General features: G+C 61.3%; 2 protein-coding genes across 3 annotated transcripts in view; both read right to left on the bottom strand.

Moving 5' to 3' along the window:
- SNED1 (sushi, nidogen and EGF like domains 1) overlaps positions 1-12,161 on the bottom strand; it is a 73,342-nt gene extending 61,181 nt beyond the window's left edge. For both annotated transcript variants that reach the window (XM_043875898.1, XM_043875899.1), the window contains exon 1: positions 11,584-12,161. In XM_043875898.1, coding sequence (XP_043731833.1) covers positions 11,584-11,796 — 213 coding nt within the window. In that variant the 5' untranslated portion in view covers positions 11,797-12,161. The remainder of the gene's footprint in view (positions 1-11,583) is intronic.
- Positions 12,162-18,014: 5,853 nt separating this feature from the next.
- On the bottom strand, positions 18,015-18,986 carry LOC122677620. The gene is made up of 2 exons (XM_043877799.1): positions 18,206-18,986; positions 18,015-18,157 (listed from the first exon to the last, which is right to left on the bottom strand). Exons 1-2 carry the CDS (start codon positions 18,984-18,986, stop codon positions 18,015-18,017), a joined length of 924 nt encoding a protein of 307 aa, XP_043733734.1.
- Positions 18,987-23,356: the final 4,370 nt, after the last annotated feature.

Below are 23,356 nucleotides of genomic sequence, written 5' to 3'. Positions count from 1 at the left end.
CTCCGTGTGGCCTCGCGGGACCCGGAAAGCCAGGGACACCAGTGCGAGCCACATGGTGTGCTTGCTTCGCCATGGGTCCCAGCAGCCGCCTGGGAGCCGTGGGCCTCGGGCAGCCTCCAGGAAGCAGTGACAGGCTGATGCAGGCATGTCAGGAAAGTACCATCAAACCCCAGAGCTCAACAATTTTATGTTAATAACCTTGAAATTGTATATAAAGTGGATATTCCCCTGAGAAAAACAGCTTACCACATGTGAGTGGAAACAGACAACCTATTTTTTAATATATAATCATAAAGAAATCTAATTAGTGTTCAAAATTTTCCCACCAAGAAAGCTCTAGGTCCAGGTGGCAGCTCCAGTGAGTTCTACCAAACATCCAGGAGATAAGTCCAGAGGCGCACGGACTCTTCCAGACAGAAGAGCTCATTCTACAAGGCTTGTATGACCTTGATGGTAAAAGTTAACAAGGCCAGTCAATAATGGGCCAATCACACATATAAAGTCTGCTGAAATATTAATGCATTATTAGCAAAGTGAATCCAGCAATATTCTAAATTGGGTAAATAATTAATCATTATCAACTTGGATTTTTGTTAGGGATGCAAGTGTGCCTTTACATTAGAAAATATTAATTTAAATGACCAATTTAACAGATTAAATGTGAGAATCATATAGTCATCAATCACCTCTGTAGGAATAGAGATGGTATCTAGTAATAGCCAACATCCACATGTGATAAAAATTCCCCAAATATGAGAATAGGAATATGACTATCCCTGAGAATCTCCGGGCAAGAATACTGGAGTTGGTAGTCAGGGCTTCCTCCAGAGGATCTTCCCAACCCAGGGATCAAACCCACATCTCTCATGTCTCCTGCACTGGCAGACAGGTTCTTTACCACTAGCGCCACCTGGGAGGCCCATGAAGGGACATCCTAACCTGATAAAAGGGCATCTTGAGAGCAAACAGGAAGAAGCAACACGTTTAGTTGTGAAACTTGGGCCACTTCCTTTTTTGGGTCCTGCTAACAGTACACTACCTGTATCCTGCTGGATACAGGTATCCGGTCAGCACAGCAAGGTGAAAAATGAAACCAAGCGTAAAATGGTTAGGAATGAAGAAATGCCACAATCACCAGTTGCAAATGCCATGAACGCGAATGTGGAAAACCTGAAAGAATCTGGATAAGGTAGTAAAATTAATAAGAGGTTTGGTCTGGTTTTAACTATAATATTAGAAAAGGTAAGAGCTCAACTGGGATTCTGCATTAACAGAATGTTAGTAGAAGTAAGTAGAAAAGAAACTAAGTAAAGACACCATCTATGTAGGACAGAAAATATCAAGTCCTCAAGGATAAGTCAAACAAAAAACATGCAGGTCTTCCCTGCCATCAGTTCTAAAACTGTCCTAAAAATATCAGAGGCGATCTAAATAGACACAGAAATGGGCCCAAGCATGCGCACCTTCGGGCAAGGGGACACAGCCAAAGGGGCTGCTTTCCTTCCAGTGGAGTCACGTGCCTGCTTCATGTGTGCGTATGCACGGGCACAGGTGTGAGCGACCAAGCCACACAGCAGTGAGGCTGTTGGGCGGTGGGAGGATGTCTGGAAATGTATTCATGCCTTGGGGTGAATTTTTAAAATAAGGCACAGAAACCTCTGAACTTAAAAATAAAGATGGATTCATTTACCATGTTAAACTCAAGTGTGTCTGTTCACCCAAGATACCACTATAGAGAGTGAAATAGGTGCAGGAAAAAAGGGAAAATCTATTTACAACACTTGTGACCCAGTGAACATACAGAACTCTCATAAAGTAACATGAAAAAAGCAAACTCAGTAGAAAAGGGAAAAGACTTGGTGCATTTACAAATGAGGAAATCCAGTGCTCAGCCTCAGGAATAAAAAAGAACATCAGGACCGCATCTTCACCTGCCCACACCACTGGGTCAGGGTTGGAGTGGCAGGTGCACCCCTCTCCCTGCAGGGCCCACCTTACACCAGCGCCCACGTGCACTTGCACACATTCAGGGATTTTCGCAAACAGCACCAATAAGGATGGTCTAAAAGTAGGAACAACCCCAAAAGTCCACCGTGGTGAAACTGATGAACACCTTGAAGATGATCTATGTATTAATAATTAAAATTTTAAATAATATATTTTAATTATCAGTTCAGTCGCTCAGTCGTGTCTGACTCTCTCGTGCCTGCCGCACTCCAGGCCTCCCTGTCCATCACCAACTCTCGGAGCTTGCTCAAACTCATGTCCATCGAGTCAGTGATGCCATCCAACCATCTCATCCTCTGTCATCCCCTTCTCCTGACTTCAGGTCTTTTCCAGTGAGTCAGTTCTTCGCATCAGATGACCAAAGTATTTGAACTTCAGCTTCAGCATCAGTCCTTCCAATGAATATTCAGGACTGGTTTCCTTTAGGATTGACTGGTTTGATCTCCTTGCTGTTCAAGGGACTCTCAAGAGTCTTCTCCAACACCACAGTTCAAAAGCATCAATTCTCCGGTGCTCAGCCTGCTTTATAGTCCAACTCTCATATCCATACATGACTACTGGAAAAACCATAGCTTTGACTAGTCAGACTTTTGTGAACAAAGTAATGTCTCTGCTTTTTAATATGCTGTCTAGGTTGGCCATAGCTTTTCTTCCAAGGAGCAAGCATCTTTTATTTTCATGGCTGCAGTCACCATCTGCAGTGGTTTTGGAGCTCAAGAAAATAAAGTCTCTCACTGTTTCCATTGCTTCCCCATCTATTTGCCATGAAGTGATGGGACTGGATGCCACAATCTTCGTTTTTTGAATATTGAATTTTAAGTCAACTTTTTCAGTCTCCTCTTTCACTTTCATCAAGAGGTTCTTTAGTTATTCTTTGCTTTCTGCCATTAAGGGTGGTGTCATTTGCATATCTGAGGTTATTGATATTTCTCCCAACAATCTTGATTCCAGCTTGCGCTTCCTCCAGCCCGGCATTTCGCATGATGTTAAAGTTAAGTTAAACAAGTAGGGTGAGACTATACAGCCTTGGTGTACTCCTTTCCCGATTTGGAACCAGTCTGTTGTTCCATGTCCTATTCCAACTGTTGCTTCTTAACCTGCATATAGATTTCTTAGGAGGTAGGTCAGGTGGTCTGGTATTCCCATCTCTTGAAGGATTTCCCACAGTTTGTTGTGATCCACACAGTCAAAGGCTTTAGGGTAGTCAATGAACCAGAAGTAGATGTTTTTCTGGAACTCTCTTGCTTTTTCTATGATCCAACGGATTTTGGCAATTTGCTCTTTGGTCCCTCTTCCTTTTCTAAATCCAGCTTGAACATTTGGAAGTTCTCGGTTCACGTACTGTTGAAGCCTGGCTTGGAGAATTTTGAGAATTACTTTGCTAGCGTGTGAGGTGAGTGCAATTGTGCAGTAGCTTGAATGTATTTTAATTGTAAATAGGTAGACAGAATATGGATGGAGGAACCTAAACAAGTTGGAGAAAGGCAGGTGCAGGACTACGACCTCAGCAGGGATGCGGGGGCGTGGTCAGGGCGAGTGTGCGGGTGGGCGGGGCGAATATGAGGGGCGTGGTCTTGGAGGGCGTGGAGAGCGTAGGGGCGTGGCGTGGCGCATGGGCGTGGCTGGCTGGCGGGGCCTGCGCTCAGAGCCCGCGTTGGGGCGGGTCCGGGCTCTGAGCCTGGGTGTACGTTAACGGAGTGGAGGGTGAGGAGCCGCGCTGGAGGGGGACGCAGTTAGGAGGACAGGAGGCCGAGGCCGCGGCCGCAGGGTCCCGGGGTTGGGCCACCTGCCGGAGGACCTGCCCGCCCGCCCGGCCCGCATCCGGCACCCCTCGCAGCTGGCCCGGCCGCGGGGCTCCGCCGACGCTCCGCCTAGTCTCCTTCCTGCCTTTGAAGCCCGGGCTCAGGTGCGTGCGGCGTGTGCAGAGGCCTCCGGCCTGCCCGCCAGCACTTGGCCGCCTCCGGCTCCCTCTCGGGCCCGCCTCAGATGGCTGCCGCCCTCCCTACGGGGTGTGGGCCAGGAAGGAGGCAGAACAAGCCGGCCCTGTTCCGCTGCCAGGGCCCAGCAGGGCCGGGACCGCGGTGGGGAGGCGCGGGCCCCGTGCTGAGCGGCCAAGCCGCTGGCCAGCGCTCCCACCTGGACAGGGCAGTCCTCAGACTTCCTTTGTCCACAGAAGAACACCCCCGGGCGGGGCAGGGCCCGGGGGTGTGGGGACCCCTGTGGGAGCCCCAGTCCACCCCCACCCTGTGTTTGCTCCCCTCAGGGACCTGCAAGTACAACCTCCACAAGATGTCAGTCTTATTTTCCTACTTGCGCCAGCACTTGGTGAAACACACAGCAGAGACAGAAAAACAGGAGAAAGGATGCGACCAGGACCCCCTGCGAGGGCCCGCACCGCCTCAGTCGCTGATGGATCAGAAACCCAGCATGGGCCTGGCCGTTTGCCGGGGTCCTGTACCCACTGTCTCTCAGGGCCTGAAGCCAGCGGGGTTGGCGGTCTGCCCGCTCCCCCCACCTTGGGGTGCTGGCAGAAAGGCAGGGAGACCCCCGGGGCAGAAAGGGAGCAGGACACTTGGGAGCGGCCTGCAGGACTTTGGCTCCGAAGCCCCTCCTGCCCCCCACTTCCCTGCAGTTCCTGACGTCCAGGGCCTCCCCGTGGCCACCCTCCAGTCTTCCCAAGGCCAGGCAGGCCTTGGGGGCAGTGCTGGCTTTGCTGTGCTTGCCCACAGTAGGGTCCTCCTCTCCTGGGGTCTAAGCACTGGCCCCCCGGGGTGGGGCTCGCTCCAAGGCTGCCCCGTTAAGGCGGTGTGGATGGAGCAGACCACGTGGGGCGAGCAGCCGCAGGTGCTGACTCCTCCCCTAGGACCCGGGCAGGCGAGGATCTTGGTGGGGGGAGTTGCCGGTCCCTTGGGACAGACCCAGGGCCATGTGCAGCAGGAAGGTGGCCCGTGGGGTGTGGAGGAGGCCTGCCCTTGACTGGGGGTGTTTGTGGCCAGGAAGGGGACTGACAGCAGGGCTGGCCCTCCCCGACCCAGGAGAAAGTGCAGAGACCGCCTGGTGGCATTTCCGACTTGGATAAAGTGGGGAAGGAGTGGAAATGTCCTGGAGACTCTCTCAGGCCACTTGCAGCTGGAAGTGTGAGACGTGTGTCTGGCTGGTCCCTGAGCTGGGCAGTTTGGGGCTGGCTGGAGCCACCCTTGCTGGGTAGGGGCTGCTCTGGGCTGGGCGGGCCGGCCTGGAGGGGAGCGGGGGTCCCGAGGCTGCAGCACCCAGCTCTGCAAACATCAGATCACAGAGGGCGGGGCCTCGGTTCCTGCTTTGACGTCTCTGCCAGAAATAAAACAATAAAGCCCCAAGGCCTTTTATAAGCTTGTTTTCAAAAATGTAGGCATGTCTTTTATTTCCTGGCAGCTTTCTGGGGAACCAGGATTCCTTCCACAAGCACAGCTGGGGACTGGGGTCCTGTTCACAGGACAACTGTGGGCCGGGCCCAGGGCTCTGGGCAAGGTGGGGCCCTGGCTACCAGAGCCCGCAGAGAAGAGGCTGGCCCTCCCTCAGCACCCCGTGTGCCGGGCGGGCCTCTCCTGGCCACAGGAGTGCCAGAGCGGCCTGAGGGGGCCGGAGCTGCTGCCATGGTACCAGGGTGAGGCCTGGGGGTGGGCAGAGGGCTGGCGTCAGGGCCTGTGGTGGGTGGGGGGTTGGAGAGAGTTCCCCAGAGGGTGGGTTGGAGGACAGCCCTCCCCCAGGCCCTCCTGGGCTGCACGCCCTGCCCCTCCTCCACTGTCCAGGCAGGGCCTCCCCGTGACTACCCTTTGGTCTCCTCCCGGGCCTCGTGGCCCTGCCTGTGGCCCTGAGCCCAGGCCTTTGAGCCCCTCCACCCGGGCGGCCTCTCCAGGAGGGCCAGGCCCTGTCCTGAGCCTCCAGCAGTCCTCACCGCTCCCCACCCCCCACGCCCCCCAGCAGACCACAGCTCCTGCTCCCCTCCCCCCCAGTAAAGCCACCTTCTTCCCTCACCTGTCATCCCTCAGCCAGGTGTCCCCCAGGACAAGATCCCAAGTCCCCGGGGGCCCTGGACACCACAGGGACAGCAGCCTGCACGCAGCACAGCCTGACTTTGCTGCCCTGAGCTCTGTGGCCCCCACCCCCACGTGTTGCCTCCAAGTGCAGACCCAGTGTCTCTGCTCCCACGCCCTGCCAGGCGCACTTGGGACAGCAGTCACTCCTCTGGGATCCCAGCCCCCACCTCCAGCAGGCCTCTGGGCTGCCTATGCATTGCCCCCGCAGCCAGGAGCAGGTGGCAGGGAATGTTTGAGGGCCCAAGGGGGCGTGTCTGGCTCCAGACCCAGACCCTGGAGCAGCTCAGAGGACAGCGTGCCCCTCCTGTGGCCCTGGACTCAGCCCCTGGCACTCAGACGGAGTCCTGGGGCTGGGAGCAGAGCACTGCTTCGCACACAGTGGACGTTTCGTGAAAGACATGGCCAGTTTGTAGAGGACTAGTTACAGACCCTGAGGTGCTGAGGCTGGGCCCCCTGCGCAGGAGGTATGGGGGTTGTCCAGCTGGGCAGCCGCCCAGTCTCAGAGCTACAGGAGCGGTGTCCTCTCGCTTCTTCTGTCCCGGGGCCTGCCCACTGCCCCCACACCATCGTCAGCTGGACCACAGGTGCCCTGTGTGGCCTGGAAGCTGGGGGACCAGAAGCAGTGCCCTCCAGGCTGACTCAGTTCAGGCGATGAGCCCCCTTCACCCCAGAGGAGGGTGTGGATGAGGAACTTGTTGTATGAAAAGGAAAGAACAAGAGACCTGGACAAAGGTGTGTGTAAGCTGGATGTGCACTAGAGCATCCCAGGAAACAGTGAGGCCACCCACACAGTCCACAGCTTGTAACTGGTTAAAAGAATTACTGTCAGTGGCGCTAGTGGTAACAATCCTGTCTGCCAGTGCAGGAGACATAAGAGACGTGGGTTTGATCCCTGGGTTGGGAAGACCCCCTGGAGGAGGGCATGGCAACCCACTCTAGTATTTTTGCCTGGAGAATTCCATGGACAGAGGAGCCTGGGGGCCTACAGTCTATAGGGTCGCAAAGAGCTGTAACTTAGCACTCATAGCCACAGGATGGAATATTATACTGTCAGCAGAAGCAGGTTTTCACAGCAAATTTAAGGCACTGGAAAATGCTCATGGTGTAACACTAAAAGAAGTGTGCAGAATGGGAACTTGTATGATAGGCAGCCCCAAATACATTTGACAACACATCAGGAGGGATTTTGCCAAAACACTTAGTGTGCTTGTTTCGGAATGATGGAATTGGGGTGTATTGTCCCGAAGATGAGAAGATGAACAACCGACATTTACAAGGCTGCTTCTAGGAGCTAACTCTCCTCCAAGGCTGGGCGAGCACCGTGAACAAACGCGGCAAAGGTTATTTTAAAACTGAAAATTAACACTGCGGCTGGTTTGTGTCCCCTCCTTGACTCAGCGCTGGGGCTGTATCAAGGTTTCGAGATGAACACATAAAAGTGAATCAGCGACAAGTCCGTAGTGAGTGAATGGTGGGTTTTCTGGGGCGCAGTGTGGCCAGCTGGCTGCTTCTAGCATCGCAGACCCCGGGAGCTGGGACAGGGCCACCTGTGCTCTCCCCAGCCAGGCAGGCTTGCCTCCCAGTGAGGGTGGCGAGGTATGTGCCCAGGGCTCTGGGGTTCTCATGGGAAGGCCTTCCGCAGGGGAACGAGGTGTCTGGTAGAAAGTCAGACTTATAGGAAACCTACAAGACACGCCTCACACTTTGGATCCACACTCAGCAAACGCTAGGATTCTGCCCTGCCTGCTTGGCCGTGTTCTCTCTCCTGCTGCACAGACAGGTGTTTCCTGAACCATGAAAGGCGCTTGCAGCAGTGATGGCCTTCACCCCATGAAGCCGATGGTGTGTCCATCCCCCTGCAAGGACGTTCCCTGCTGAGGACACGCACGGCGACCCAGCGCTGGGCACGCAGAGTGTCCTCCGTTTACACGCCACATCGTGTGTTTACTCACGTCGGTGTAAACCCACCGACTTCTCCTTCCTTAACGGACTCAAGTCTGTCACTCCCACTGTTTTAACGCCCCACTTGTCCCCTGTGGCCGCCGAGAGCCCCCGGCCGACAGCCCCTGTGCCCTGTCACCGCGTCCTGATCATCCGTGGGTCACGCGCCTCCTTTCTGGAGCGAGATTTCCCAGATTAGTTTCCATCTTTTCCTGCAGGTGTCTGGGAGCTGGGATCCGGGCGCTGGGCCTGTGAGTGGCCAGGGGGTCACGGCTGCCTGCACTCCCCTCAGTGCACTGATGTCCCCACACACCTCCATGCACGCCCCCGTCACAGTGTGCAAAGACAAACGCGTGTGTGCAGTGGCCCTCTGGCGGTCCTGGTGCAGAGCGGAGTCACCAGGCCGTCCCAGGACGCTCGCTCCTTCGACCCCTGCCTGCTTCCCATCCTCCCCAGGCACCAGCAAGAAGGGAGCACGGGCAGGGGCCCGGCCGGGACCCTCCCTGCCCACCAGGGGCTCATGCGTTTCAAAGCAGAGCTCGGCTGCCAGCCCTGCCTCTGTCTCACTGGTTTCATCCAGGGGTCAGGGTGGCTCTTGCAGATGTTTGGTGGGCAGACGCCGTGACAGGACCAGGTGGATGCCTGCACCAGCAGGACAGGCCTGCAGAGCCGGGGGACCAAGCTCTCAGCGGAAGCCCCTCCCCTGGGTGGGTGGTCTGGGGGAGGCTGGGTGGGACTGCGCCCCAGGTGGGGCTGCCAGCAGGCCAGCAGATGCCAGGTGTGGAGCCAGCCGTTCCTGGGGCACCAGCCAGGGCACAGGCCAGGTTGACGGCCAGCAGGACTTGCCTGGGGCTCACAGGGCTCACTGCCCGCCTCACCCACATGCTCCAGTTCCCACCCAGGGTTGGCCCCCGGGGACTGGCACCGGGGTGCCCCAGAGACCAGGACGGGGAAGACCTGTGTTCAGTAGTCAAGGGGGTCACAGCTCCACGGGTGAGCGGCCAGCAGGGGCTGGAAGAGCTTCTGGGGGGTGGGCGGGGGGCACACCAAGGGGGGGTGTACCACCTCGGGCATCACCCCCAACAGCTCAGTCTTAGAGACATGGCCACAGACCCCACATCCAACATCTCAGCCAGCGCACCCTGGTAGCAGACTGTGGGCCCTCCCAGGGTGCCCAGCACCTTCACGGACGCTGCCCGCCTGGCACTCCCTCCTGGGGGAAGGAAAAGAATTGCTGCCTGAGGTGCCATTGGGTGCCTGATGCCAGATGAGACAAGATGTCCCTCTGCGGCCTTCGGGGGGGCTGCACCTGGTGGCCGCTACAGGGGCGCGGGGCCTCCGGCCGCCACCGGGCCCTCTGCCGGCACCTTGGCCCTCACGCCGCCTTGGTGGAGCCTGCCCCTCGGCCAGGCTGGCAGGCCACGGCACGGCTGCTTGTCCAGCTCCTGGCGAGGAGGGCTCCCATCCGCGGGGTGGGTGCCACCACCATGCCTGCCGGCAGTGCTGGCCTGGTCTGTGTTGAGAAGGGACTCTCGACAGTTCTCAGAGCCTGACAACTACCGCCTACAGCTGCTGTGGCAAGATGAGGGGGCTTTCTAGAAGGGGGCCACTCAGCATGCAGCAGCACTGGGTCCATTTCTCAGCAGAAAGCCAGGTCAGCTTTCTGGGCAGCATCAGGGGCTGGGACCTGCCTTCACCCACCCATGCGTCCTCCCACTCCACAAACTGGCTCTTTGCGGAGCACTGGCTGGGGATGAGGGGGCAGAGGCCAGGGGGCGGGGCCCAGCCCTGGAGGGCTCTCCCTCAGCCCCGTGCAGCACCTGGCCTGGGGGCTGGCCGCTGCCAGGCTGGACAAGGATCACAGCTGGGGGCTGACCGGGAGAGGTCCTCTCGGAGGCAGCAGTCTGACCTACTTGCTTCAGAATAAACCCCTTCGCTTCCTGTCCCTTCCCTTCTCTGCCCTCAGTTCTAACCCTCTGCCCCACTCCCTGCTTAGTCACGGGGCGCGGGCAGTTATTTCAGGCATGGTGTCCTCGAGAATCCGACTGTCTTCCCCGCTGAGCGGAGACATCATGAAGCGGGCTCTCTGTCCCCACGGCGGGTGTTGGGTCACGTCAGTTTTGGGAGAGAGCGCCTCTGGAGACACGTATTTTTTTATGAACCACAGTGCTGGTTTCTCGTGAACCCACGGGTCTTGCTAGCAGAGCTCTCCCCTTCAGAGCCCTTTCTCCCAGGTGTTTTGGTAGGGGTGGTGTTTTTGGTGAGGCGGTTAAGAGGGTCAACTGTTTTAATCATGTTTTCACCTGTGACTTGGAGCGAGACAGCTGAGCCTGGCCGCGTGCTCAGAGCACTTGGACAGAATGCTCCGGAAAGAGGGTGCCAGCATGGGTTTCCCACTTCTAGGGTGTGCGGGCCTCCCTGGCTCCCAGAGACCCAGAGCCCAGCTCTGCCCGCCCACGCCGCACTTCCGGAAGTCAGCCCGGCCCCTCCGTCCCAGGCAGGGCCCAGAGGGACGTTCAGTGAGTGGCCCCGAGAGAATGGCTGTCCCCTCCCACCCGCAGCGTCGGAGCGCCAAGGCGGGAGAGGAAGAGGGGATGTGGGCTGAGCTGGGGTCAAGAGGGGCGGTGCTGATGGGGGTGAGTGACGGGGCGGGGGGGGGGGGGGGGGCGGCGGGGAGCTGATGATGGGGGTGAGTGACAGGGGACTGGCGGTGGAGGGGGTGCTGGAAGGGGCGGGCGGGTGCCGGGGAGGGAGGTTACAGGACTTCAGCCCCACCCAGCACTTTTCCAGCCAGGATTTGGGGGACAGTGGGGCGCCGGTGCATGGCCCCCTGAGTGAATGCTCGATGCAGATACAGCCGTGAGGCACAACATTTCATTTCCTCGGTGGCCTGGGCCCCCGCCCGCCCCCCCGCCCCCCCAACGGAGGTGCTGTTCTTGTCTCTAGCCGCCCCCACTCTCCTGCGCTCCCTCCGGGCATCTGGTGTAAAGGTCCGGGCTTGAGTGGTCCCTCAGGCCCAAGAGAGGGACCGGGGGCTCAAAAAGGACCAGCCTGCCAGGTTCCCCACAGCGCCCCTGAAGGTCCCGGCAGGCCCCAGCCTTGGGGCAGTGGGCCTCAGGTGCCAAGCGCGCGCGGGGCCCGTGTGGTCCTCAGAGGGGCTGGGACCTTGGCAGCCAAGCGAGGAGCTGAAAGGGGGGCGCGCCCCACTGGGAAATGCAGTATCCACCGGCCAGCTGCCGCAGCGCTGTCGGTGAAGGACGCAGGACGGCCGACGGCCCACGCTGAGCAGGGTCGGCCCGCGACCCCAGCCCCGGGCGGGCGGGCAGGGAAAGGGGCAGCGGCGGGGCCCAGGTGGCCGGCCGGAGCTCGCATCCCCGCCCCGCCCGCCGATCCCTCGGGCCGCTGTCCGGCCTTGGCCGCCGGAGGAGGAAGCGCTGTCCTCACTCCACCTCTGGCCGCCGCGGTGCCAAGTTGCTGGCTGCGGCGGGAGTCGGGGCGGCGGGCAGCGGCCGGGGCGCAGCGCCCTCCCTGGCGCCCCCCGCGGGCTCGGGTTACTCACGTAGAGGCCGGAGTGCTCGGCTCCGAAGAACGGGAAGGGCACGGAGAGTGGCCGAAGCCCAGAGCCGCCGTCGTCCTGCTTGGGGGTGACCGCGTCGCCGCGCTCCGCGCCGAACGGGTAGAAGTCGGCTAGGGCCACCGCGCCGCGCGCCCCGCGCGCCCCGAGCCCCAGGGCCGCGGCCAAGAGCAGCGCCCAGGTGGCGCCGCGCGGCATCGCCGGGGGTCGGCGGGCGGGGACGGAGCGGGGACACACACAGCGGGGACGCGAGCCGGACACAGCGGGGACGGAGCGGGGACGGGGAGGGACGGAGCGGGGACCCAGCGAAGACACAGCGGGGACAGAGAGGCGACGAGGCGGGGACGCAGGGAGACGGAACGGGGCTTTGCGGTCAGCGCGGGCCGGAGCGAGGCCGCGGTGGGGAGTGACCCGCAGGGCCGGGCGGGCGTGCGTGCAGCGCGGCCGCGCCGTAGGTAGGTGGACTCCCGGGTCGCGCCCGCCCTGCCAAGCCGCGCTCGGGTCGCCTCTTTCGGAGGAAAGCGCCGGGCGGGACCGCGCTGGAGGCTGGACCCGCCCCTGTGGCCGCGATTTAAATATCCAGCCGGGCGGTCATTTGGGCCTGGGCGGGGCCGGGGCCGGGCCATGCAAATTAGGCGGCTCTTAAAGCGTCAGGCCGGGCAGCGGGCCCAGCCCTCGCCCAGCGCCCCCAGAGCGGCCCACCCCTTCCTCCTCCGTGGGTCCCCTGCCGCCCGCGTGGGGCCAGCCCAGAGGAAGCGCCTTGTCCACAAAGCGGTCCTGGAACAGACCCTCAGGCCTGCATGAGTTACTGGGCCCGGGGCGTAGGTTTCCCCCGGGGTGGCCTTTTCAGGCCCCTGCCCCCCAGGAGACCTGGCCACACTCCTGCCAGAGTGCAGGGGATCAGGGGCCGCCCTGACTGGCAGCGCCTGCATGGGCTCCTCCGGAGGCAGCCAGAGGCTGGCCTCATGCTCCACCATGCGCCCCAGCCCTGAGGCTTGCCATCCGGTTTTATGAGCGGAGGACCTGGCCTGGGCGAATGCAGGGCATGAAGAGAAGTTTCCACCCTGCGTGGCCTCGTCAGGAGAATCCTGGTGGAGGTGGTTTAGGGACCTAAGGAAACGTCACAGCAGGGGAGTCCGGGGTGAAACCTGGGGAGAGCAGCCCTCTTCCAGGGTGGCTGGTCCACACTGGCCTGTGGGCAGGGGCAGGACCTGGAGGGCCCACAGCTGCGATTCTGTCTCCAGTCTGTGGCCACCCTGGCCCTCCTCCCGCCGCCAGGCCCACTGCCCTGAGAATCAGACCCTGAGTATTTGTTCCCACGGGACATCTGTGGCCCCGGCTCAGGGCCCAAGCACAGCACCGCCCCCCTCCCTGCTGGCGGGCGCTGGTGTGGGCTGATGCGTGACCACGAGCCAAGCCCGGGGCCCCTGAAGACCAGGGTGCGCGGCTCAGAGATGAGCAGAGAGCAGCAGGGGCAGCAGCTCTCACTGGCTGGGCCGTTTTACACTTGGCTTCGCGCTTCTCTGTCTTTTCTCAAATGTCTTCAATAAGCATGCATTGCTTTGCAATCAGAGCAAGACACACTAAATGTGACTTTTAAGAGCTAGTGGAGGGGTCCTGTGTGTGTGAGCGTATGACTGGGGGTCACAGGTTTACACATCACCCCTGTGTTGCTCGTGCCCTCCAGGCTGGTATCAGGGCCAGGTGCCGAGTTTCAGGAGGCTCCCACTGTTGAGGCTGACCCCCTACTGGCACCACCCTGAGAGGGACCGTCCCTCCAGTGCCACTGTAGCCCCACCCTGCTCAGCTGTGTGAGGGCCGGCTCTGGGTCAGGCTCCTGCCTTGGAGATCCGCAGGGCAGCAGGACAACTGTGGCTCCAAGAAAGGAAGGATGAGAAAGGTTAACGCTGCCCATGTTTGTGGGAGAAATTCAGAGATGACATCTAACTGCAGGATCTGCCCTGGGAACAGATTTCCAATTTCACACGGCTCTCAGCGGGAGCCGGGGGTGGGGGAACGCTCGTGTGTACACACACGCACACATATACCAGCACACACACACACTGGCACAAATACACACACACACACATGCACGCCAGCACACACACATGTATACACACATGCACACACACATGCATCCCAGCACACACACACATACCATCAAACACACACATACATACACATGCGCACCCCAGCACACACTCCCCCCCCACATGCTTGCACACACACATGTATGCCAGTACACACATCCACATACACACGTGAACGCATCCCAGCACACCCACACACACACACATATACACACACACATACACACTGACACACACACTTATACAGACACACACACACATGCACCCTGGCACACACACAGACACACAAGCACACACACACCCTACACACCCCCCACACACATGTGCACACACACCCACATACACACACACACCCCAGCACACATGGGCATTTCCATGAACCTCTCCCTGGCACTCCGTAGGCTCAAATGCAGCGTGGGGAGGTGGGGGAAGCCCAGAGCCCAGCAGCAGAGAGGTCATGGCCAAGGTCAGGGGAGGGGTGTGGCAGCCTCGCCCTCCTTGGACGGAAGGAGGGTCGCTCCTGAGCCTCACTGGCGAAGGCCGGGAAGGGGCAGGACACGGCCGCCACAGGGTCGCTGGACGGCAGAGGGGCCAGAAGGCTGGTCCCTGTGGTGGGAGCCCAGGAGGACGTGCTTTTTCAATGTGGGCTTTCGGTGGGAACCGGGCAGCATCTGCCAGCTGTGGGTTCGGAGCCCAGCGGAAAGCCCGCTCCTGTTTGTTTCCTCAGGGAGGGCTGGTGGCCCCGCCCTGACAGGGAGGCGGGGCAGAACTTCTCAGCCGGTACCAGCCGGGTGGGGGACGTCCAGGCTGAGCTTCAACCCCTGCTGGACCTGCCCACCTCCTGCAGGGGCTGCATGGGGAGCCCCTCCCCCCACTGCACTTCCTGCTCTGGGGGGGAGGCCGGGGACCCTAGCAAAGGCTCACTTCCGGGCTAAGTTTTGGGTTCACCTGGGCGCCTATGGGGGGGCAGGCCACACATAGTGGTGCTCAGCAGATGCGCCCAGGAAGCACTGTTTCTCCAGGGTCGGTGGGAGCAGCTGGCCCAGACGGGGTCTCCACCCACCTCCCAAGGCAGTCCTCTCCACACGTTGTTAGACGCCCAGGCCTGGGCCGCCCTGGAGAGCTGGTGCGCCCGGTCTGGGTGGGGCCAGCGGCAGGCAGACCCCCGCAAGGCTGTGCTTCCCAGGCACAGGCCTGCTGACCCTCCAGGGCCCTCGCCCTGGGCCGTGTGTAGTCCCTTTTGGGAGACTGGGAGTTAACAGGAGGCTCCACCATGCTGGGCATTACATTTCAAACACAGACATACACACACACACTCCACAGGCGAAAAAGAGAAAAAAAAAATCTTTTTTCCAGGTGCTAAAAATATTATCAGGAAATACTTTTTAGCAATGTGCTGTTTCAGGTTCCCCTCTGTACTCAAGGGTGCCTTTGTCTTTGCCACAGAAAGTCCACATTTATCAAAACCAAAATCGTTTTATCAAGCAGGCCCGTGTTTTGCGACCGGGAAACCTGAGCCTCCCCAACAGGCCTGTGACATTTTAATTTAGGGCCTGAGTGTGTGTGCAATTTAGATGGGGAGCCCCACGCCGGATTCAGGACACCCCAGGACCCCGTGCCGGCCAAGATGGGGCGTGTTCCCCCACTGGAACCTGGCCAGGCGGGCTGGTCCCTGCAGGGCGGGGGCAGGGGCCCCAGCAGGGCTGCTAGTGGCAGAAGCTGGGGGGCTGCATCCCCAACTCTCTCTCCTTCTCCCCAGAGCCATGGGGCTTCCACACAGGTGACACCGCAGGGAGACCCTTACCTGCTCCAGGAATGAGGTCAGGAGCTCACAGAGCCTGGAGGGCAGGCAGGGTCCCGCTCCTGGGGAGGCCCGCCGGGTGTGGTCACGACACTGAAAGCCTGGCTGGGGCAGCTGGTGCATGGGGCACAGCTGGGGGCCTGGGTCCCGGGTGCACGGCCATCATGGGTGCGGTGACCATCAGACTTTCCCACAGAAGCTACGCGCTCACCACTGGCAATGTTTAAGAAAAGTTTACTTCCATTAGAAAAATCCTTTTACCTAAACATACAACTTTACGTTGAAAAGTAAGAATAGTGTCTCCTACAACTTTATGTTGAACAAGTAAAAATAGTGTCTCCTCCATTGGTTGAACTTTCACTGAAATATAACGAATCCTAGAGGGTCCCAGGCACATAAGGTCTCCCGGGAGCAGCCAGGCAAGGCGGGTCCAGGAATCACCAGAACGTCGGTCCAATCCCAGGTGGCTCGCAGGTCAGAGCTGAGAGATCTCTCCGACCCCTCCTGCATCTGGGCTGTGTTCCTCTGTCATCCGTGGGTGTCCACTGAGCACCTCCTCTGCACAGGGAGCTTTGGTCCCAGATGTGTGACACCGAGTGGCCAGGCCCGCAGAGAGGAGAGCGTCGACGCCGACTCCAGTCTCTGGCTGCCCACTCCTTCCTCTCCACCCGCTGCCCCCCGGGCCCCTTCTCCACAGGGAGTGGACTGCCGCGTCCCCGAGTGTCACACACTGTCTCATGGCCTTCTCCTCCTGTCTGTACGATGCTCTCCAGTGGTCGCCTGGGCGGCAGTGTCTCTGGGTTGCTCTTTGTTCTCTAACCGGCCGCTGCAGCTGGTGGCCGTCTGGGTGCGTCTACCACCACTAACGCCTTGTTTGCCTGGAGCATCGCTGCTAGTGGGTCACCACACTCTTCACTGCACTCCGGGAGTTGGTGATGGACAGGGAAGCCTGGCGTGCTGCAGTCCATGGGGTTGCAAAGAGTGGGACACGACTGAGTGACTGAACTAAACTGAACACTCTTCCCCTCTGAGCCTGGACCGAACTTCAGAATCCTTCTCAACACAGCCACCAATAATCGGACAGACCTGACAGGTGGAATGGAGCGTGTTTGGGACCTCTCTCTAGACACTGCTTTTGCACAGTTTACAACATACGGCCACCCCATGACTAAGTTCCACCCGAGAGGAGGCTCTGGCGGGACAGCCTGTGGTACAGGCTGGGTCTGTGTTGCAGCAGACAGATGGCTGGTGTCACACGCTTGGGCCACAGCTCACATGATGGGGGTGGGGGGGCTCTGCCAGCTTCAGCCCTCTCACCCGCCGGGAGCCCGGACAGGGTGCGGCTGGCACCTGTGCTCGAGGAATGTCCTGGGCTAGCTGGCGCCCACAGATGTTGTCAACATGTCACTTACAAAACCAGAGGCTGTTTGGAGCGGAACTAGATCACCCTGACCCGTGTTCATGGGAAAAGAGAAAAATGCTAACAGGTGAACCGCCCCAGCCTAAGATGGCTGCCTCAGTCTCCGTGGCAACCAGGGCTGGATTCCCGCAGGAATTTTCCCAGCGTTTATGGGCTGGGAAATCGGGTGGTTCTCTAACAACTCTAACTTTTACACCCCAATGCCTCTCACGGCCAGGGAGTCACGGGGACCGGACTCTGAGTCACTTCCAGCCACCTGCCACCGTGACGGCCCCGCAGTTCCTGGAGTCGGAGTCGGGCCGCCTCTGGGCGCGGGGAGGTGGTGGCTGGGCCTTGCAGGACATTATGTTTTTGGCTCCAGTTGGTGGAAATGTTCTCCACGTGTTTCCCTGTGTTTACAGAGCTGAGGGCACGGAATGCAGCCCGCGGGGCGGAAGTTGGCCTGCCGGGGCCTGGCCCGGTCAGCACACCCGCCCGGTGCCAGGTCGGACGCGGGCCACAGGGAGGCCCCCATGCAGCTGGGTGGGGGGGTGCGTCATAGAGCAGGGCCCAGAGCTCAGTCCACGCCCGCCAGAGAGAGCCTGGGGTCCTGAGGGCCGCAGGAGCTTGGAGGTCAAGGGTCAGAGGGCGCTGCTGACTCCAGGGCGCCCCTCGAGCTCGGGGCCCCGCTGAGCAGTGGTTCTGCTGCCTGCTGGTCGGGGCTGGAGCAGCCCGGCCACCTGGGCTTGGGAGCCGGCTTCACTTCTTGGCCCGGAAGGCCCGGCGGAGGCAGGCTCGCCGCCACCGCACGTCCCGGTCCAGCGGCTCCCTCCGGCCGGCCACCTGGGGACAGGCAGGAGCTCAGGAGGGCGGGCGGGCCTCGTGGCTGAGCACCGTGACCGGAAGGACTGGGAGGCCATGCTCCCCCACTCCTGGAGAGGGGTGTGCCTGCAGAGAGACTCCAGGCAGACGGGCAGACGTACCAGCAGCCCACGGGTGCTCGGTCCTACCTGTGATCATGGCCACCACCACCACGTCTTCGGGACTGAGGTGACCACCCACCCCAGCAGCTGGGGAACCGAACCCACGTGGCCTGGAGGGACACTGTCAGGGGGCACAGGCTTTACTATGTGTCTGGGCCCTCAGGTTCCTTGTCTGGGAAATTGGGGTTTTGACCAGGTGGCTCCCTGGTGTCTGAGAGCTTGGAGCCCATGGGGCAGCCCCAGTCAGCATGTGTGTGTGCGTGCGTGTGCATGCATGTGTATGTTTGTGTGCACACATGCGTGTGCACATACATGTGTATGTGTGTGCATGCATGTGTGCATGTGTGTGTGCGTGCATGTGTGGGGGGCAGAGTTACATGCTCAAGGCTCTGTCCTGCTTTGTGCCCACCCCGTCCCCTGCACACACTGCTGACCTGTCCCCGACTCTGGAGCTGCCACGGTGCACTGTGCCAGGCGCGTCTGGACACTTCACACCCAGCGACCTCTGACTCCGGGACTGTCCCCACCCCTCCTGATAGGGGACGACGGCGGCATGGAGACGGCGGTGACCTGCCTCCTCCCCTCAGTGAGTGTGAGGTGACGGGAGGACAGAGTGGGGGCCCCGGGGTGGCCTGGAGGACCTCAGGTTGAGGCTGGGCGGGCACAGGCCCCACCTTCCCTGTGCACCCCTGCCAGCCCACCTGCCCCTCCAGCACCCTTGCCTGCTGCTGGTGGGCCCTCTCTCGGGACGCTGGGCCCTGTGCAGGTGCTCGGTCTCCGCAGCCTGGGGTCGCTGGTGCCAGATGGCCAGCTCCTGGAGCTGCTGGGTGTACTCCAGCTCTGCCATGTGGACCTGGGGGAAACCCCAGGTGCCTCACTGCCCACCCCGGGCTGGGCTGCATAGAGGCCCAGGGCATCCAGGTGGCTCCGCTGCCCTCTGTGGGGGTCCAGGCCCTCGCCTGGACCGGCAGGTGGGCTCGGGGTTTTGTACACACGTTTGACCTCTGGGCCTTGTCTGGGCTGGAATCCCACCCACAGGCCTCCAAAGGAAGCCTTGCATCTGCTTTAATGGTGTTCTCCTCTCCACTTGGCTGGACTGTGGGTCCCACAGGCATCACGAGCTGAGGCTTGGCCCTCCCCTACTTGCCAATGCCCTGTCTGGTGACAGGGGGGCTGTCAGTGGGGAAAGGGCAGGCTCCCCCAATACACACGGAGCAACCCCCAGATCTGCCTGCAGGCCTACCTGACCTGTGTCTCCCACACTGCCCCCTCTTCTGGCCCATGCACTGGCTTACAGGTCCTTGACTGTCCCCCCAACTCCCGCAGGGCCCATGGAACCCTGAGACTGAGGGGTCTCCCTGGCGGAGCCCCTTGCTGTCTGGGGCTTTGTCTCCGCACTGTTCTGTACTGGAGAGATCCAGCCTGTCTGTCCCATGTGTGAACTCACACACGAGACAGACCCAGCTTCCGGGACCCACACCCACCTCGACACTCAGCCCCCGGGCCCACTGTGCCCATAGTCTGCCTGCCTGGAAACTGCCCTCGTTGGGCACAGCCCTTCCTGGCCCCACCCCCGCCACGCCCCACAGAGAGGCACGCAAGAGCTGGGGTAGATGCTCGGTCATGAAGGAACGGGAGGTCTTTGCGGGAAGGTTGAGGGGCTCCTTTTGCCCCCGTGGGGATGGTCCCTTTGGAGGAAGCAGCTGGAACCTAGGCCCCGAGCAGGACCCGCCTCCACTACTCCGGCTCTGGGCCGGGTGGGGCAGTGGTCAGGGGCCGCCCGGCCGGTCCCTGCTTCTGAGCCCCCTCGACCCGCCCCTCCCCCCCACCCCCACCCCCCCCCCCCCCCCCTCCCGTCCTCAGACTGGACAAGCCTGGCCTCTGGGGGCCCTGGGACAAGGCAGGCGGGTCTGGAGGGCAGAGGGCCGGGGGCCGTGCTGCAGCAGCAAAGGGTCCTTTCTTCTTCAGGACTGAGGGAAGCCAAGAGTCCCCCTCCGCTGCAAAAGGAAGTCCTGCTTCTTTAAAACTCCAGTTACACTCCTGGATGCGCATGTTAAAAAGAGGAGAGAAAAGTGAAATCCAAAATAAATAAACGGCTGCATCCGGGTTTCCCCTCCTGAGACACCAGTAAAGGGTTTATGGGCTTCGGGCCCCTCACAGCTGACCTCCTGGAACTCATTAGCTGCTCCTCCCCTCCCCCCGGGCTCCGGGGCTGCTGCCCGGGGCGGTGCCATCTGGGCCCCCCGGCCCCCCCAGGCCGCCCACCCTGAGCGGCCACAGAGCCCTCGACTTCCCCAGCTCAGCACCGGGTCCTGCTGACCGGGCCCGGCTGGCCAACCCTCTTCTGCGGGACGGCAAGTGGCCTTGTGTGGACAGGCCGGCTGCTGGCTTTCGGTGACCGTCCTGATCTGCTGGCCCCTGAGCCTCCATCCCGACCCCAATTCTGTCCCTAGGGTCCCCACCTCCCACTGCCGCCCTACTGGCCCGTCCCTCTGGAACGCCCTCCTGCCTCTGAGCCCACCTCAGCTGGACAGCGTGCCCCGGGTGGCCGGGGAAGGCCCAGAACATGTGTCCACGCGCGCCTGGGGACACACGAGCGGGGCAGATGTCCTCCTGGAGGCTCCAGGCCCAGCAGCGCCCTGCCGGTGGGGCCTCTCTCTGTCCTCCCTTGGGGCTCGAGGGCCAGTCTGCTCCGGAGCCCACCCTCCTCGTCAGCAGGGGGGCACAGGCAGTCATCAGCCCCTGCGGGGACCCCCGCTGCCCCTGGTTCTGCTCATGGACACCCTATCCTGCCCTGCTGTGATGGCGGCTCTGCCTCTCCTCCCACCCTGAGCCAGCCCCCCTCACTCCGTGTTCCTGTCCACATGGCCCCCACCCCATCTTTGTCCTTCCAAGTCTAAGAGCCTCGGGCACGGTCAGCTTCTCACTCATCCCAGTGGCCGCGACTACATGCTGATTCGGCCAAGCCTGGCCTCTGTGCGCCTGGGTGCTTCTGCCCTTGGCCCAGGATACCCAGACAAGCCCCTCCACAGCGTGGAACCGGTCTGTGCAGGACCCCGCGGGGCAAGCGGCCCCTGACAAGCTCAGGAATCCACCGGGCCTGTGGGGGCCCCCACAAAGTCCAGGGGTTGAGCCATGTAACACTGGACCCTATGCCCTCCTCTGAGAGGCCCTGGCTGGACACCATCACCTGGACCTTCATGAGGGACAAACCCTCCCTTCTCTGCCCAGGGCCAGCGCAGCGACAGGGGGCAGTGGCTGCACCCGGTCACCGGTGCCCACACTTCCGGGCACCAGGGCGGCAGGACACACCCCTCCAGGGGGCTCGGGTTCCAGGGGTGGGCGGCGTGCCAGGGCCACACAGCTGCAGGCAGCACCGGCGCTTCTGCCGCGGGAACCACGTGGGATGGGGGGTGATTGCCATGACTGCGGAGCTTCCCCGCGGACAGCAAAGGTAGGGCTGGGGTCACACTGCAGAGGGGCGGGGAGGCCCACGGGGGACCTGCCAGCCCTGGGCTGATGCTGAGCTTGACGGTAGGCGGACAGGCCCGGGGCAGGCGTAGCCCCCACTGGCGGGTTGAGAAAAGGAAGCCCATCCAAGCCCGTGCCTCCCCCGACCCAGCCCCTGCACTCCTCATTCCCTGTCTCCCCACCCCCACCTCTCCAGAGACCCCCGCCTCCACCCCACTCCCCCCAATTTCCGGGGCCGCGCCCGGCGCGCCGCGAGCTCCCCCTGCAGGCGGGCCGCCCGGGGCGCAGCGCGGCCGCCCCTCCCGCAAGACGCTCCTGTACGCGCCGCGCACCGCGCTCTCCCTGCCGCCGGGCCGAGCGCCTGGACTGAGCGCAGGCGCCGCGTGCACCAGGCGCTCTGGCCTGAGGCTGGGCCCCTGGCCCGGCTCATGATCCTCCCTGAAGCTGCATGTCCTCTGTCCACCCTCCGTCCTCGTCGGGGCGCCCGCAGTGGAGCAGCCAACCTCAGGCTCCTGACTCCCCGCGCGCCCCTCCCGCCTGGGTTTACCCCGCTGTCTCCTGGGGGCTGGATGCCTGATGCCAGCCCCCAGCATCTCCCTGGATGTCCCATCACACCGAGGGAATAATTCCGAAGGAAGGCAGGACCGTGCCCCCTGGGGCCCCTCCCCTGCCGCAGGGGCTCCCGAGTACCCTCAGGCTTTGGGCCCCTGCATTCCAGGCAGGCGAGCGGCTCCTCCAGAGCCCCCTGCTCGGGTGGGGAGAGTTATAGAAGCAGGTCTTATTGGCCTGGTGTGGGCAAAGGCACTTCCCCACTGCGGTCAGAATGGCCTCGGAAGACGCGCCTGTCGTCCTTGCCCCGCTCCCAGCCCTTGGACTAAAGACCCCAATAGCCCTCAGAAGCTCGCAGGGCCTGTGGGGCTCGGCCCCATGCCCACCACGTGTGGCCCGTTTCCTCGGGGCTCGCCGCGTGCTCCGGGGACACTGGGGCTTCCTCCTCAGCCCGAGCCTGGTGCTGCCCAGTGCGTTCCTAGCCTGACAGCCCAGGGCCACGAGCCCCCCGCCCCCCACCCGGCTTGGAGCCTTGGTGAGAGGCGATGGCGCCCTGTGTCCGGGGCTGGAGATGGCGCAGTGGGCCCGGGCCTCTGGGAACGCATGGTGTCCTATTGTGGGTGGCTGAGCCGGAAGGCCGAGGTGAGGGGCCGAGGGAGGCGAACTGGGCTCCCCGAGATTGTTCACAGGGAGCCCGCGGTGGCTCGGGCTGGGAGCGGGTGGCAAATGGACTTTAGAGCATAGAGAAAGAGGAGACACAGCGCCGGGAGGCTCAGCGAGCTGGCGCAGGTCGGGAGCAACAGGTGGGCCCCTTGTGCGGGATGCTCCAGAGGCCGGGAATCAGGCCCCAAAGGACTCTCTGGACGGGACCAGGTTGCTGGTGGTCTGTGTGTGTGAGGCGGCGGAGGTTGGGGCGCTGAAGGTCTGGGGACAGGAGTGGGGCAGCCCTTCCAGAAACCTGGCTGAGGGAGGGGAGACGGACAGTGGCGACGGGAGGGGTGTGGGTTGTGGGGGGCACAGAGCCACAGAGGGGACCTGAAGCAGGGACCCCTGTGACCCACCGGGCTCAGCCCTCGGGTTACAGGTTCTCAGGCAGCAGACTCGTCGTTCACGAGGAGCCTGGTGACTAAGGGGCTCTCACAGCCTCTCCCGGTCAGTTTTCACTGAACGCGGGAGGAGGACGGGCTCAGGGGAGGGCAGGGCCGTGACTGGGGTCCCCTCCCAGGCTGGGCGAGGAAGGGGCAGGCGGGGTGACCCTGCATGGATTTTTGGAGATCTGACAATTTAGAACTTTAACTAAAGGAAGGAGTGCAACGCTTGTACCTAAGATTGAAGTTTTACCCTTCTTTGTAATTTTGGAAATGACAGTTTTCTGTTTGTATACATTTTCCAGTAGAAAAGCAGAAGTTTCCCTCAAATGTGGCTTAACCACTTCACGGTCTTTTAGGGAGGCCCAGGCGCTGCT

Source organism: Cervus elaphus, chromosome 20 (assembly GCF_910594005.1).
Source record: "Cervus elaphus chromosome 20, mCerEla1.1, whole genome shotgun sequence".
Lineage (NCBI taxonomy): Eukaryota > Metazoa > Chordata > Mammalia > Artiodactyla > Cervidae > Cervus > Cervus elaphus.
Note: the sequence above shows the minus strand (reverse complement) of the source record. Positions and strands in the feature narration are given on the sequence as shown.

What these genes read in the sequence shown, in the direction of transcription:
- LOC122677620 (XM_043877799.1), bottom strand. Translation starts at nt 18,986, where the DNA reads ATGCCTGTGGGACCCACAGTCCAGCCAAGTGGAGAGGAGAACACCATT. An exon ending in ACGCACACACACATGCACAC is followed by an intron (nt 18,158 to 18,205) that starts ATGCATGCACAC and finishes ATGTGTGCACAC; the next exon opens with AAACATACACATGCATGCAC.